Source organism: Grammomys surdaster, unplaced genomic scaffold, assembly GCF_004785775.1.
Source record: "Grammomys surdaster isolate TR1022 unplaced genomic scaffold, NIH_TR_1.0 126109, whole genome shotgun sequence".
Lineage (NCBI taxonomy): Eukaryota > Metazoa > Chordata > Mammalia > Rodentia > Muridae > Grammomys > Grammomys surdaster.
This window is the reverse complement of record NW_021620917.1, coordinates 694,815-708,119: the sequence shown is the minus strand read 5'-3', so window position 1 is coordinate 708,119 and position 13,305 is coordinate 694,815. Positions and strand designations below refer to the sequence as shown.

Genomic DNA, 13,305 nt, shown 5'->3' with positions numbered 1-13,305 from the left:
TCTAACACAGAACATTACCTTGAATGTGTCTTTGTGGGCAGGTGGCTTGTGTGGCCCAGCAGAGCCAGCATCTTGGCTCAAAGGATCTTTGTGGTCTTTTCTCTGCGCAGAGCACTAGGGAAGGCTTGTGAAGTCTGTATGTTCTCATGTTTCCTAGAGTTCATCCCTTGCATGGACAAGCTGTTTGATGAATCCATCCTGATTGGCTCTGGGTACACGGCTCGGGAGACATTAAGGTACAGCAATATTAGACAGGGATGCAGGCTTGCTTGGTGTGATTGCCAGGGACAGGGTCACCTGAACTTAGCATCGGAAGGGCTCTAATGAATGGAGGTGTGCTGGGCCCGCTCAAAGAATAGCCGCAAATTTGAAAGTAAAAAAAAAAAAAATTTAACACTTTTGGAATTTTTTTGGTAAGTATGTGCTCATGCACTCATGATAAGGTGTAGAGGTCAGTGATCAACCTGCATGACTTAATGCAGAGGTCAGTGATCAGCCTGAACGATTTAATAACCCAGACAGTATTGTTTGTTATATCTGCATACAGTGGTCATAACACACAGAGCATTAGTTGACCTACTAAGTAACATGTGGGGTAGTCTCACTATGTAGCTGTGAGTGGCCGGGAACGCACAGATCCACCTGCTTCTGCCTCCTGAGTGCTGCACCACCATGCCTGGCACATTGTTAATCTGGCTGCCGTTTCTGCCGGTGTCTGTTAGGTATTTTCCTGGTTGGTTATTTCTGTCGGCTTGACATAATCTAGAGCAAAGGTTCTTAACCCTGAAGGGGTCATGACTCACAGGTTGAGAACCGCTGCCTTAAAAGAAAATATCCTTGCCAAGAAGCTACCAACTGTCGGTAGCTGATCTAGAAAGTCCCTTGACGAGAAGGTCAGATTGGCCTGTGGTCACATCTGTGGAGCATTATCTTCATTGCTAATGAACAGGAGAGCCCAGCCCACTGTGGGTGGCACCATCCCTAGGTGGGCGACCTTACGCTATATAAAAAGCTAGCTGAGTGTGACCCCAGAGTATAAGCCAAGTAGACCCTCCCTCAAGTTGCTTTTGCTCAGAGTTTTATCACAGCAACAGAAAAGCCAACTAGGATAGGAACTTTATGACATACATGTATGTTAGCTCGTACGGACTGAAGCATGATGAGAAAGGCTAGGCCTTTCAGTTGAGCAGCTGGGAGAGGTACAGGGTTGGGATGGGGACTAAGACCATACTGGATCTCAGCCCCTTAGCACTGCAGTGCCACAGTGGCTCCAGGGCATCACTGGTCCATCTCTCCCTGCAGGCCTCTCGCCTACAGCACACTTGCCGACCTTGTGCATCACGTCCGCCAGCACCTGCCCCTCAGTGACCTTTCCCTCGCCGTCCAGCTCTTTGCCAAGAACATCGATGATGAGTCCCTGCCCAGTAGCATCCAAACCATGTCCTGCAAACTCCTGCTGAACCTGGTGGACTGCATCCGCTCCAAGAGTGAGCAGGAGAGCGGCAATGGCAGAGATGTCTTGATGCGGATGCTGGAGGTACCGACTGCCATGATTATCTTAAAGTGTTGTTAAACTTAGGTGAATGAGGTGGCCAGATAAAAGTTAGACCGAGTTGTTCAAACCCTGCCTCCCCTGCTGCCGGCAGTTGTGTTGGAAGCTGTTTATTTCTGTATGTTTCTCTTTAGTCTGCCTGGCAGGGCTGCCCTGAGTGTCAGGCAGCTTCTTAAGCTCTGTGTTCTTCCTGGTGCTGACTAGAAGAGCTCCCTGCTGGGCAGCAGTAGTCAAGGCTTCTCTGGGGAGACTCCAGTCAGTGTGTTGGGAAGGAACAAAAGGTTTTCCATGGTGCTGGAAAGCCACTCTGAATCAAAGCTGGATCTGCTCACCACGCTCAGAGACTAGCAGCAGTTGACTCTTGTGTGCACAGGGTTTGGGGGGAGCCACGAGGGCCATCCACCTTATGTTTTGTTTTTTCTAAGGATCTAATTTTCAATCGTGTGTGTTGTGCATATATGTTGATGTATATGTGCCAGGGTATTTAGATCTCCCTAGAGCTGTTTGCAGGGAGTTGTGAGCCGTCCCGTGTGAGTGCTGGGAATGAATCTTGGGTCATCTGGAAGAGATAAGATTCTTACTAGCTGAACCGTCCGTCTCTTCAGCTTGTTTTGTATTTTTAAGACACAATATTTTTGGCTGATAGTTCACCCAGCCATCCCCAGGGATCCTTGCTGTGTCTGCTTTCCCCAGAACTGGGATTATAAACACACACTTCCATACCTTGCTTTTCTATATGGGTTCTGTGAACTGCACACAGATCCTCTTGCTTTCAAGGCAAGCACTGCACAGACTCAGCCTTTAGGCTTCAGGTGGTTTCAGGTGTTTGACTGTTAACTTTTGTCTCTTTTTTTCTGACTCTAATTTCTTTTGCCGTTAGGTTTTTGTCCTCAAGTTCCACACCATTGCCCGGTACCAGCTCTCCGCCATTTTTAAGAAATGCAAGCCTCAATCTGAACTGGGAGCTGCAGAAGCTGCACTGCCCGGAGTGCCCACAGCCCCTGCTGCCCCTGGCCCAGCCCCTTCCCCAGCCCCTGTGCCTGCCCCCGCACCCCCTCCACCTCCAGCCCCAGCCCCAGCCACCCCAGTAACCCCCGCCCCTGTACCCCCATTTGAGAAGCAAGGAGAAAAGGACAAGGAGGATAAACAGACGTTCCAGGTCACAGATTGCCGGAGTCTGGTGAAAACCTTGGTCTGCGGTGTCAAGACCATCACATGGGGCATAACGTCGTGTAAAGCACCTGGTGGTAATTCTACTCTTACACTTTGCAGACCGACAACACTTTTAGCTCTTGCATTTGCCAGGTTTTAATGTATTCTGTCTCTTCTAGAAGCTCAGTTTATTCCTAACAAGCAGTTACAACCCAAAGAAACTCAGATTTACATCAAGCTCGTGAAGTATGCGATGCAGGCGTTGGATATTTATCAGGTATGAAGTGGCCGCAAACAATGCTGTTGTGTCTGTGGGATGCCCTTGGAACAGAGCTCTGGTGACAGCTTGAGCCTTCGGAGTTCAGTTCTGTTTGCATTGCCCAGCTTTGCATTTCGCTGGGATAACAAACATGCATCCTCACACTAGCTTACGTGGTGCTGAGATCAGATCCAGGCTTCACGAGTGTTAGTGTCAGTTCCTTTTCCTGATACTGTAGTAAATCCTCTGACAGAAGTGATTTAGCCAACAAGGGGCTTACTTATCAAATGGAAGTGCTCGTGTACCTTTTATCCTCTGAGCTAGCTCTCTGGCCTCTATATTTCCTTACTGTTTTTCCTCCCCTGGTGTGAATGCCTAGTGTTTTTCTTTTTCAAAATTGAGGCAAGAATAAAGAATTTAGAAGGAGGATAACTTTTATTGAGTTCTGTGCTTTGTTGAAGTATTTGACTTGTGATTTTGTAAAGAAATAACATGTTCAATAGAAGGTGTTCCTTTCTAACCGCCGTGGGGCTTCCCCCATCCTAGGTCCAGATTGCAGGAAACGGACAAACATACATTCGAGTAGCCAACTGCCAGACCGTAAGGATGAAGGAAGAGAAGGAGGTGCTGGAGCATTTTGCTGGTGTCTTCACCATGATGAACCCGCTAACGTTCAAGGAGATCTTTCAGACGACAGTCCCTTACATGGTAGAAAGGATCTCAAAAAATTATGCTCTTCAGGTATAAAACTCTTTATATTCAAATTAATGCGTGTTTGTGTGTGTATGTGTATGCGCGCACACGCACGCCTGTGCACTGTAGGTCACAGGATAATCTCTCCCCTACTACGTATGGCTTAGGGTTTGAAGTCAGGTCTTCAGGCTTGGTGGTAGGCACCTTTATGTGTTAAGCCGTCTTGCCAGCCCCTTTTATATTGTTTTAACATTCATTTTAAACTTTTTTTTTTTAAAAATTCTGTATCGAATGTTTTGTGTTTACTCATCTACTTTGAGGATTTAAAAATAAAGCTGTCCTCAGGATGTGCTTGTAGGGGAATATTGGGAAATAATGTTTGAGAAATTTTTCAACCCTCCTGATGCCTCGGGTAAGTTCCTTTCAAGAGTAGAAGCTAATGAGTGTTAAATTCAGGCTGTCAGTTTTTGATGGTGACCAGGGCGGCAGGTCAAATGCTGTGCTCTGGTAGGAGGCATGTGCACACAGCTCGTTTGCTGTAGGTGGTGATGGTTTTGTCAGCATGTCTGCGACCAGTTGGTTTTGTTTGAGAAACTCATTCCTTTGCCTTTTATAGCTGCTTCGGGGAAGAGGATTCTTTTTGTCACGGGTATTTCTTTCAAAGCATGGCCCCCCTCGTCTGGAAGCTGAGGACCAAACCTTGAATTTGCTAGGCAAGTGCTCTACCCTGGAGTGAAATCTCCAACCGGTTCTGCCATTTCTTGTTTTGACAGATTGTTGCCAACTCTTTCTTGGCAAATCCTACTACTTCTGCTCTGTTTGCAACGATCCTGGTGGAGTACCTCCTGGACCGGCTGCCAGAAATGGGCTCCAATGTGGAACTCTCCAACCTGTACCTCAAACTGTTCAAGTTGGTCTTCGGCTCAGTGTCCCTGTTTGCAGCTGAGAATGAGCAGATGCTGAAGGTAACGTGTGCTTTGCTCTGAGGGCCGCTGGGGTGCGGGCTTTTATTGCTTCTTTTTTTTTTTTTAAACAGAAATTACAGTGACTCCGTTTTACATGTATATAACACTTTAAATTTGCTGTACCACAAATAAGGCCACATGCCAATAATAGTTCAGATGTTACTCTGCCACACGAGAGTAGAAAATTCAGAATTAAGGCCTAGTATGCAGGCATATAAGCCTACATCTTGGGAGCTAGATCAAGGGAGCCTCAGCTACTTAGAAAATTTGAGGGAGAAAATTTGAGGCCATCCTGAGCTACATGAACCCCTATCTCAAACACCTAAAAAAAAAAAAAAGAAAAAGAAAAAGAAAAGAAAATAGCACCCTCAAGTAACTTCATAGTAACCTGGGACCACAGCAAGAACATCTTTCATAGCCGTGTGGCAGAGACCATTGTACGCTCTGGCCACTATGTTCTTTTGTTCGCTTTGATGAAATAACAGCCTCCTGCTGCTTGATGGCAATGGTGGGGTGTGTGAGCTCCAGACTGCAGGGTGTGGCAGCTCCTTCTGTGTGCTCACCGATCTGTCTGCCTTCCCTCTGCCCAGCCTCACCTGCACAAGATCGTGAATAGCTCCATGGAACTGGCACAGACCGCCAAGGAGCCTTACAACTACTTCCTTCTGCTCCGAGCTCTCTTCCGTTCCATAGGAGGCGGCAGCCACGACCTCCTGTATCAGGAGTTTTTGCCTCTCCTTCCCAATCTCCTCCAAGGTAAGAGCAGAGTCTCACATGTCCGTCTGTCTGACTGACTGCTGGGCTTATCCTCTCTGCCTGGAAAAGCCATGGGAGGTGGCTGGGTGCTGGGAAGACCCCCCCTTCTTCTTAGTTAGAAAATAACTTTATTAGTTTCTGTCATCAAACCATGTAGTGCTTTTCATGTAAAGGTCTTGTCTGTGTTGATTGCAGTGTTATCTCCATACAAATGGTGTGGAGTGTCAAGTACTGTGAATTTTCAGCAGTGTCCTCGGGTGGCCCTTGCCTTTGCACAGCCTCATGTCCAGTCCTTACCTGGTCTTACTTAGATGTGCTTCGGCATTTCCAGGTCTGGCTCTGTGCAGCTGGTGCTGACACACATCACAAAGTACAACATGATGTCTATACAAGCATAGGGTAACCTATAGGAACTACTCCCAGCCTGTGTCGTCACTGTGGAAGAATAGGTTTAACAGTGGGGAACAGTGGCCTGTGGCTTGTACACTGACGTTGCTTGCATTAGGGAGGTAAAGTGCCCTCTACCCCCTTTTCCAGGACTGAACATGTTGCAGAGTGGCCTGCATAAGCAGCACATGAAGGACCTCTTTGTAGAGCTGTGTCTCACAGTGCCAGTACGGCTGAGCTCTCTTCTGCCCTATCTGCCCATGTTGATGGATCCCTTGGTGTCTGCCCTCAATGGGTCTCAGACATTGGTCAGCCAAGGCCTGAGGACCTTGGAGTTGTGTGTGGACAACCTGCAACCGGATTTCCTCTATGATCACATTCAGCCTGTGCGTGCTGAGCTCATGCAGGTAAGTGCACTTCCACGTCTGTACCAGCAGGGGGTATCAGTTTGTCCTAAGGATTCACTGGCTTGATCAGAGGCAGGCTCAGTCATGCTTGCTTGCCTGTGGGTGGTGAGCGACTGTGTAGCAGTGTTGCCTCTCAGTTTAGGAGAACTTTCCCAAGCATCAGGGTCTCTGTAAGCCAGTGTGAAGACAGATAGATGGTATGAAGCTGTAAAGACTTCTGTACCCACAGAGACTTTGTGGTTTTATAGTAAAAAGATGCAACTCTGCAGGGAAGCAGATGGCCTTGCTGCCCCAGTTCACCCCAAGAGGAAAAGAACAGATAGTCAGAGGTTGTTTTGCAGTCTTTGGGTTTTGTTATTAGACGTCATATGTTAGGTAGGTATCTTCCACTTTTCACTGTGTTTTGTGCTGTGACAGTGATGGGATTGGTTATCACTGGGGCGGGCTCTTGTCTCTGCCTCACATAGGGTCACAGCCAGCCTTCATGGTGGAGGCTCAGCAGCTCCAAGCTGGATTGGAGGGATAGCACCTTGGCCTGGAGGCAGGGCTAACAGACCATTCCTGTCCATTCTGGGGTTATTTCTTGGTCTCTGTGTACTGGAAGGACTGGGGCCCACTTAGCATGGGAGGCCTGCAGAGCCTGCTCTGAGAGCCACACTGTCAGGTCTCGAAAGCAGATCTGAGTGTGCAGACCGCACAGGGGAAGTGGAAGCAGTGTGGTTGCTGGGCCTGAGGTTGTGTTGGGCCACAGTTTGCTTTAGCACTAGAGCCCTCAGAGACACAGGGCTTGCCCCCAAACAAGTGGCAGTGTTGGTGTCTCCTGACCCACACTGAGCCTTGTCAGTACTGCTGTAACTTGGCAGAAGACCCCTTCCTGAGGGACAAGAGGATGTTGGGTCATGACCTGGAAGAACATGAGAGAAACTGGGATCTTGCTTGGTGTGGGGAAGTGTACCAGGACTTCACGTTACTTGAATATTGCTGGGTCCTGACGTTGAGGGTTGTGATGGAAGTTAGGAGAGTAGACGTTAAGCAAGGACAACAATGACTCTGAGATGGAGGTGACCCAGGCAGCGAGTTCAGTGTTGTGCAGCAGATGGCACAGGTGTTGCCTTCTGTAAATGGAGACTTAAAATACATGAAACTATGTATTTGTCATGTTTCTAAGTAGAAGAAAAAAAAATCCAGGGCAAGAATGTCCAGTAAGGCAGCTCATTCCACTTCGTTCCTGAGAAGTGTAGCTGTTCACTCTGACTCTTGAAGATTTTTATTTACTTATTTTTAAGGATTTACTTACTTTTCTTGTATGAGTGTTTGCACATATGTATTTATATCCCATCTGTGCTGTGCCCAAGGAGGCCAGAGCGGGACAGGAGTTATAGAGTAGTGAGCCACCTTGTAAGTTTTAGGAACTAAACCCAGGTGCTCTGGAAGAGCAGTCAACACTCTTAACCGCTGACCCATCTCTCCAGAATTAGGATTCTTTGCTTTTTATTCTGTGCCACCTTTTATATAAAAGAGATCCAAAATATGTTTATTTGTTTGCTTAGTAAAGACAGAACTTCACTGGGGGAGGACAACCAAGGAGGGAACCATGTTTGAGGGACAGAAGTAGGAGGAAGAGTCCTTATATCTAACAAACTGGAGTTGTGGTCGGAAGCTGTGTGAACTTGCTGCCTGGTTAGCCTTCGGTGAAAGCCAGTTGGTTTTTTTAGGCTTTGTGGCGCACGCTTCGCAACCCTGCAGACAGCATCTCCCACGTGGCCTACCGTGTGCTTGGGAAGTTTGGCGGCAGCAACAGGAAGATGTTGAAGGAGTCCCAGAAGCTACACTATGTTGTGACTGAAGTTCAAGGCCCCAGCATTACCGTGGAGTTCTCTGATTGCAAAGCTTCTCTCCAGCTTCCAATGGAAAAGGTAAAGTTGGGATCTTATTATGCTCTAAGAAGATTGACTTGAATATAAAATATGTACATGAGCCAACGCTGAGGGAAGAACAGGAGTTAAGGGGCAGTCTGCTTGATAGGGACGGTGGCTTGCATAATGCTTGTAGGCCAGTGGAAGGATGTTGTCCAGGAATTTAGGTCTCTTGAGAGTAGAGTCCTTCTCGATGACCAGCTCACCTAAATGGCTCTGTTGTGACCTTGCTGGGCCTTATTTCCAGGACCATTAAGAACTCAAGTGGATCTATAATTGTCTCTCATCCCTGGTGTCCCAGGATTTAGCTTTCTCCCGTGTTTTATTCTAACTCTGCTGTTTTCTCCCTTCTGACTGTTTGGAAATGAGTTAGTATTGAACATGTGTTTCTTTCTGTCTCTGTCTTTTTTCTTTCTGTTTGCATATGTATGCATGCAGATGTGGGTGGGGCTGGTGGATGGCCTTCTCTTTTAGAGAGAAGTGAAAACATCAGAAAGCCATTGTTCTGGTTTCAGGTTAAGGAAAGACAATGTGTGTTCAGCCTTGGCTCATGAGCTTTAGAGCTGGGTGGGTGTGGGAGTTGACAGCCTGACACACTGGACCCTCCAGAGCCCTTTGACTTCCTGTAGTCTCCCACTGGTCATTGAAACCTGAAATGGGGAGCTAGAGAGCTGGCTGAGCACCCACCAGCATTTGCTCCTCTTGCAGAGGCTGCTGCCTCCATTCCCATCATCCATGGTGCTGCCTGTAACTCCAGCTCTGGGAACACCTACACTCAACATACACATAACCTATAGACAGATACACACATAGACACATCATTAAAAATAAAACCTTCCAGCCAGAGTTGCTGTGTACTCTCAATCTTATCTGAAGCCGTGCAGCCCCTTGCTTTCTTCACTGTCTCTGTTTTCAGAACCCTTTCTTGTGGTTGCCTGTTACACTGATGCCCTCCTCAGTTTCCCTAGCAAGTACTAAGGCCCTGTGTGTGTGTGTGTGTGTGTGTGTGTGTGTGTGTGTGTGTGTGTGTGCCTTTCAGTACACACCATACATACTGTACTTTTTATTCTAGGCCATTGAGACCGCCCTGGACTGCCTGAAAAGTGCCAACACAGAGCCCTACTACCGGAGGCAGGCTTGGGAGGTGATCAGGTGCTTCCTAGTGGCCATGATGAGCCTGGAGGACAACAAGCATGCGCTCTACCAGCTGCTGGCACACCCCAAGTATGTGCTTGGGCTATTTTCTGGGACTGGAGCAGCTTGCTACAGAAATTAGGAACAAAAGTCACTGCCTAGGAGTCTGTTAGGAGTGTGCCCTTTCAAATGACCAGGGTAGTGTGTAACTTACCCAGTGATAACACCATATTGCTTCTAGAGCAGTGGTTCTCAACCTCTGAGTCACGGCCCCTTTAGGGGCAAATGGTTCTTCTACAGGGGTTGCCTAAGACCATTGGAAAACACACACAGTTACATCATGATTCGTAACGGTATCAAAAGCATGGTTGTGAAGTAGCAATGGAAATAATTTTATGATTGGGTGGGGGGTCACCACAACACGAGGAACTGGATCAAAGAGGAAAGGGTTGAAGAGCATTACGAAGGCTGAGAACCACTGTTCTAGAGAAAGGGAAGAGAGAACATGGCTATCCATAGTAAGAATTGGTCTTGCATCTACTACTTCAGTGTGTGTCTTGTTGTCAAGGAGTCTAAGGTCATGTTTGTACATTTGGCACAGCTTTTAAAATTTTGTTTTGTATGTGTGTTTAGAGACAGGGTCTCATGTAGCCCAGGCTGGTCCCAAACTCAGTATATAGCTGGGGATGACTTGAACTCTGGATCCTCCTGCCTATGGCTCACAGAGGCAGGTGACAGGTTTCTGGTGGCAGAGCCATGTCTCAGCCTGTGACAGACTTAGCCATTCCTACTTCATCATCGGTCGAATTCTTACAGTTCGGCTTTATTCTGGAGGCAGGGTTTCTCTGTGTACCCCTCACAGACCTGGAACTTGTCACATAGGCAAGGTTCATCACAAATCCATAGATAACCACTTGTCTCTGCCTCTACAGTGCTAAGATTAAGTTGTGTTTGTCACCATTACTGAACACACACACACGAATTTAAACTTTCTTTTTAAAATGACTGTTGTTTTTCCCTGCTTGTGTGTGCGTTTGACTGATTGTTTAGGGAGGCCAGAGGACTTCGGGGTCTAGGCTGGCAGTCATGAAGCCCCAGTAATCCTCCTCTGCTTCATCCCTTCCCAGCTAGTGCTGTTGTTATAGGCACAAGTGAGTCCATACCTTGCTTTGTGTGTGGGTTCTAGAGACTGGATATGAAGTCCTGTCTTGTACAGCAGACATTCCTAGCCTCTGAGCCATTCTTCCAGCCACTTATATATATATATTTGTTTAGTCCAGAATTTAAGCATTCTTGGGTGGCATTTTGCCCTGAGGTCTTGGGTATCATCTTTAAAGTATGCCTGCAACCAGCCTTTTCATAGGGTTTCTTTTTGATCAGCTTTTCAGAAACTTCCCCCTCCCTTTGATTCTTGCTCTGATCATCACAAAGGGCCTTACCACGTTTAGCATGTGCAGGCTCATCACAGTTAGATGCCAGCATACAAAGATGGGCCTGGAGTTGGAGGCTCTGGAAGCTTGCACATTTCACATGCCAGGCTTCAGAGGATGAAGGGGGTTGAATGCCTGTGAGGAGCACGGCCATCCATTGCTCCTGCCTGCACTGGCAGTGCCTTCGTCAGGTGTGACAGTGGTGACTGGTAAAGCGGCTGTGCCCAAGGCATGCACCTTTGTAGCAGCAGGGAAAACAACCTTTGTTTCTCTCTCTCTTTTTTTTTTTTTTTTTTTTTTCCCCGAGACAAGGTTTCTCTGTGTAGCCCTGGCTGTCCTGGAACTCATTCTGTAGACCAGGCTAGCCTCGAACTCTTGAACTCAGAAATCCGCCTGCCTCTGGCTCTCAAGTGCTGGGACTAAAGGCGTGCGCCACCACCGCCCAGCTTGTTTCTCTTTTTAAAAAGATATTTTTACTTTTTTTGTATATGTATGTTTGCCTGTATGCATGGTCTGTGCATCTCAAATATGCCTGGTGCCCTCAGAGGCCAGAAGAGGCATTGATTCCTCTGGACTATAGTTTTGGGTGGTTGTTAGGTGACAAGTAGATGCTGAGACTTGGACTTGGATCTCTTGCTGAAATATGGCTCAGTGGTTACGAGCACTTCCTGCTCTTGTTGCAGACCTGGGTTATGCTTTTGGAATCCACATGGTGGCTTACAGACTTGACTGAAGCTCTAGGGATCCACTGCCTGCTTCTAAAACCAAGCATGCAGACAATGCATATATATACATGTAGGCAAAACACTCACTCAAAAACAAAAAAGTCTCTTTAACAAGAGCAGCCAGTGCTTTGGACCACTCAGCCACCGCAGCAGCCTTGACCCATAACACAGAAAACAATGCACTGACTGCCTTCGATTCATAATTTACCCCCAAATCTGTGTGTGTGCGCGTGCACGTGTGTGTGTGTGTGTGTCTGTGTGTGTGTGTTACAGAGAATATAATTTGCTATCTCTTGAAACACTAGCCATAAATGTTGAAAAACTGAAGTCCATATCTAGTACCAAATGCTGCTGAAATTGTAGCAAAGGTGAATTTAGGACACTCTACATGAGAGCTTGTTGTGACCTAAGACACTGGGTGTGGTGATGGATGAATCTGTCTTCCAGCTTTACAGAAAAGACCATTCCCAATGTCATCATATCTCACCGCTACAAAGCACAGGACACTCCAGCTCGGAAGACGTTTGAACAGGCTCTGACTGGGGCATTCATGTCTGCAGTCATCAAAGACCTGAGACCCAGTGCCCTGCCCTTTGTGGCCAGCTTGATCCGCCACTATACCATGGTAGCAGTGGCCCAGCAGTGTGGTGAGTTTAGGGATTGTGGGAGCAGAGCCCATCAGGGCAAGTTGTTGTTTAAGAGAGATTGAGGGGGAGGCTTTTTCTTTAGGGGCCTTCATCAGTAAAGTGGTTATTTTGGTGGTGAGAACTGTGGAGTTACTACCAAGTTCTGTCTGTGGGAAGTAGGTCTGGGTGTATTGGGCAAGCTGTTGGCAAAACTAAGATGACAGCTATAGAGATGGAGATGCTCAGTGATGAAGGTACTCACTGCCAGGACCAGAGGATAGCTCCACAAGTGTCCTCTGACCTTTGCATGCAGGGTCCCATGTGCATACTCTCACCCCCACACATACACACACAAGAGAGGTACATGAAGTTCACATTAAAGCATGATGGTTTCTGATATTCCCCTTTCTAGTAGTAGTGTTTTCCCAGGCCAGCCTGCTACCTGTGTCACCCACTCTGCTGCAGCCAGCTCCTGACACCCTCTTTGCAGTTCTCATGCCTTCCCCTGGCTGTTATCCCTGGCTGTTACCCAGACCGTTCTTGTGCTCCCCACCCCTGCAAACCTGCTTTTATAAAGCTCAGTAGAAGTGTCTGTGACCCTGACAGCTACCACTAAGTTTAAGGATACCCTCAGAGTTTGATGTCTTTTTCTAGAAGCCACAGTAGAGCATACATGAGCAGCATCTCCCTGCCTGTTGTACCTCAGAGCCCCAGAGCCCTGTGGTCAGCAGTGATGCTGATGAACTCCGGCCCAGTCAGAACTGTTCAGCCAGCTGAACACCAGTTGTTCCCTAGGGTTTGGTTTCTTTGTGGTAACTTAGAAGATTACCCAGTTAATCTTGGTAACCTCTGTGTGGCCTACGACTAGGGACCCAAGAGACACTGCTCTCAAGTCGCCCTGCCCAACATAGTGTGAGCATGTGTGTTCTGGGGTATAACTATCTCTTGTGTTTTTTATTACTGTCTGAAATGGCTGCATTAAGACCCATTCTTTTCAGGCTGTAGCTGATCAGTGGTATTTGAAGAGATACTTAACTGTTCTCATTTCAAACTAGCACATCTTTGAGTTTTTAAACACTTATTACTGCCGTGAGTATTTCTTTCTGAGTGCAAGCATGTTAGCACCACAGTGAGCTTGCAGAGGTCAGAGTTTCCCAGGGTCAGTTCTGTCTTCCCATTGAGCCCTGGGGACTGGATTCGAGTCGTAAACCTTGTGTAGTTGCTGCTGTTACCTGTACAGCCATCTAGCCTGTCAACACCTTTTTTTTTCTTTTAAAAGATCCTAACACCTCGGAAAAAAAAA

The 13,305-nt window shown here is 47.3% G+C and overlaps 1 protein-coding gene across 7 annotated transcripts in view; it reads left to right on the top strand.

Moving 5' to 3' along the window:
• Nucleotides 1-13,305, top strand: part of Trrap (transformation/transcription domain associated protein) — a 92,145-nt gene that overhangs the window by 20,024 nt on the left and 58,816 nt on the right. For 5 of the 7 annotated variants that reach the window (XM_028755987.1, XM_028755985.1, XM_028755986.1 and 2 more), the window contains exons 13-23: nt 158-236; nt 1,303-1,537; nt 2,433-2,799; nt 2,884-2,981; nt 3,510-3,704; nt 4,430-4,621; nt 5,212-5,377; nt 5,915-6,171; nt 7,887-8,087; nt 9,160-9,311; nt 11,824-12,023. In XM_028755987.1, the coding sequence (XP_028611820.1) occupies nt 158-236; nt 1,303-1,537; nt 2,433-2,799; nt 2,884-2,981; nt 3,510-3,704; nt 4,430-4,621; nt 5,212-5,377; nt 5,915-6,171; nt 7,887-8,087; nt 9,160-9,311; nt 11,824-12,023 (2,142 nt within the window). The remainder of the gene's footprint in view (nt 1-157; nt 237-1,302; nt 1,538-2,432; nt 2,800-2,883; nt 2,982-3,509; nt 3,705-4,429; nt 4,622-5,211; nt 5,378-5,914; nt 6,172-7,886; nt 8,088-9,159; nt 9,312-11,823; nt 12,024-13,305) is intronic. The other 2 variants (XM_028755988.1, XM_028755984.1) reach the window with 1 other exon arrangement.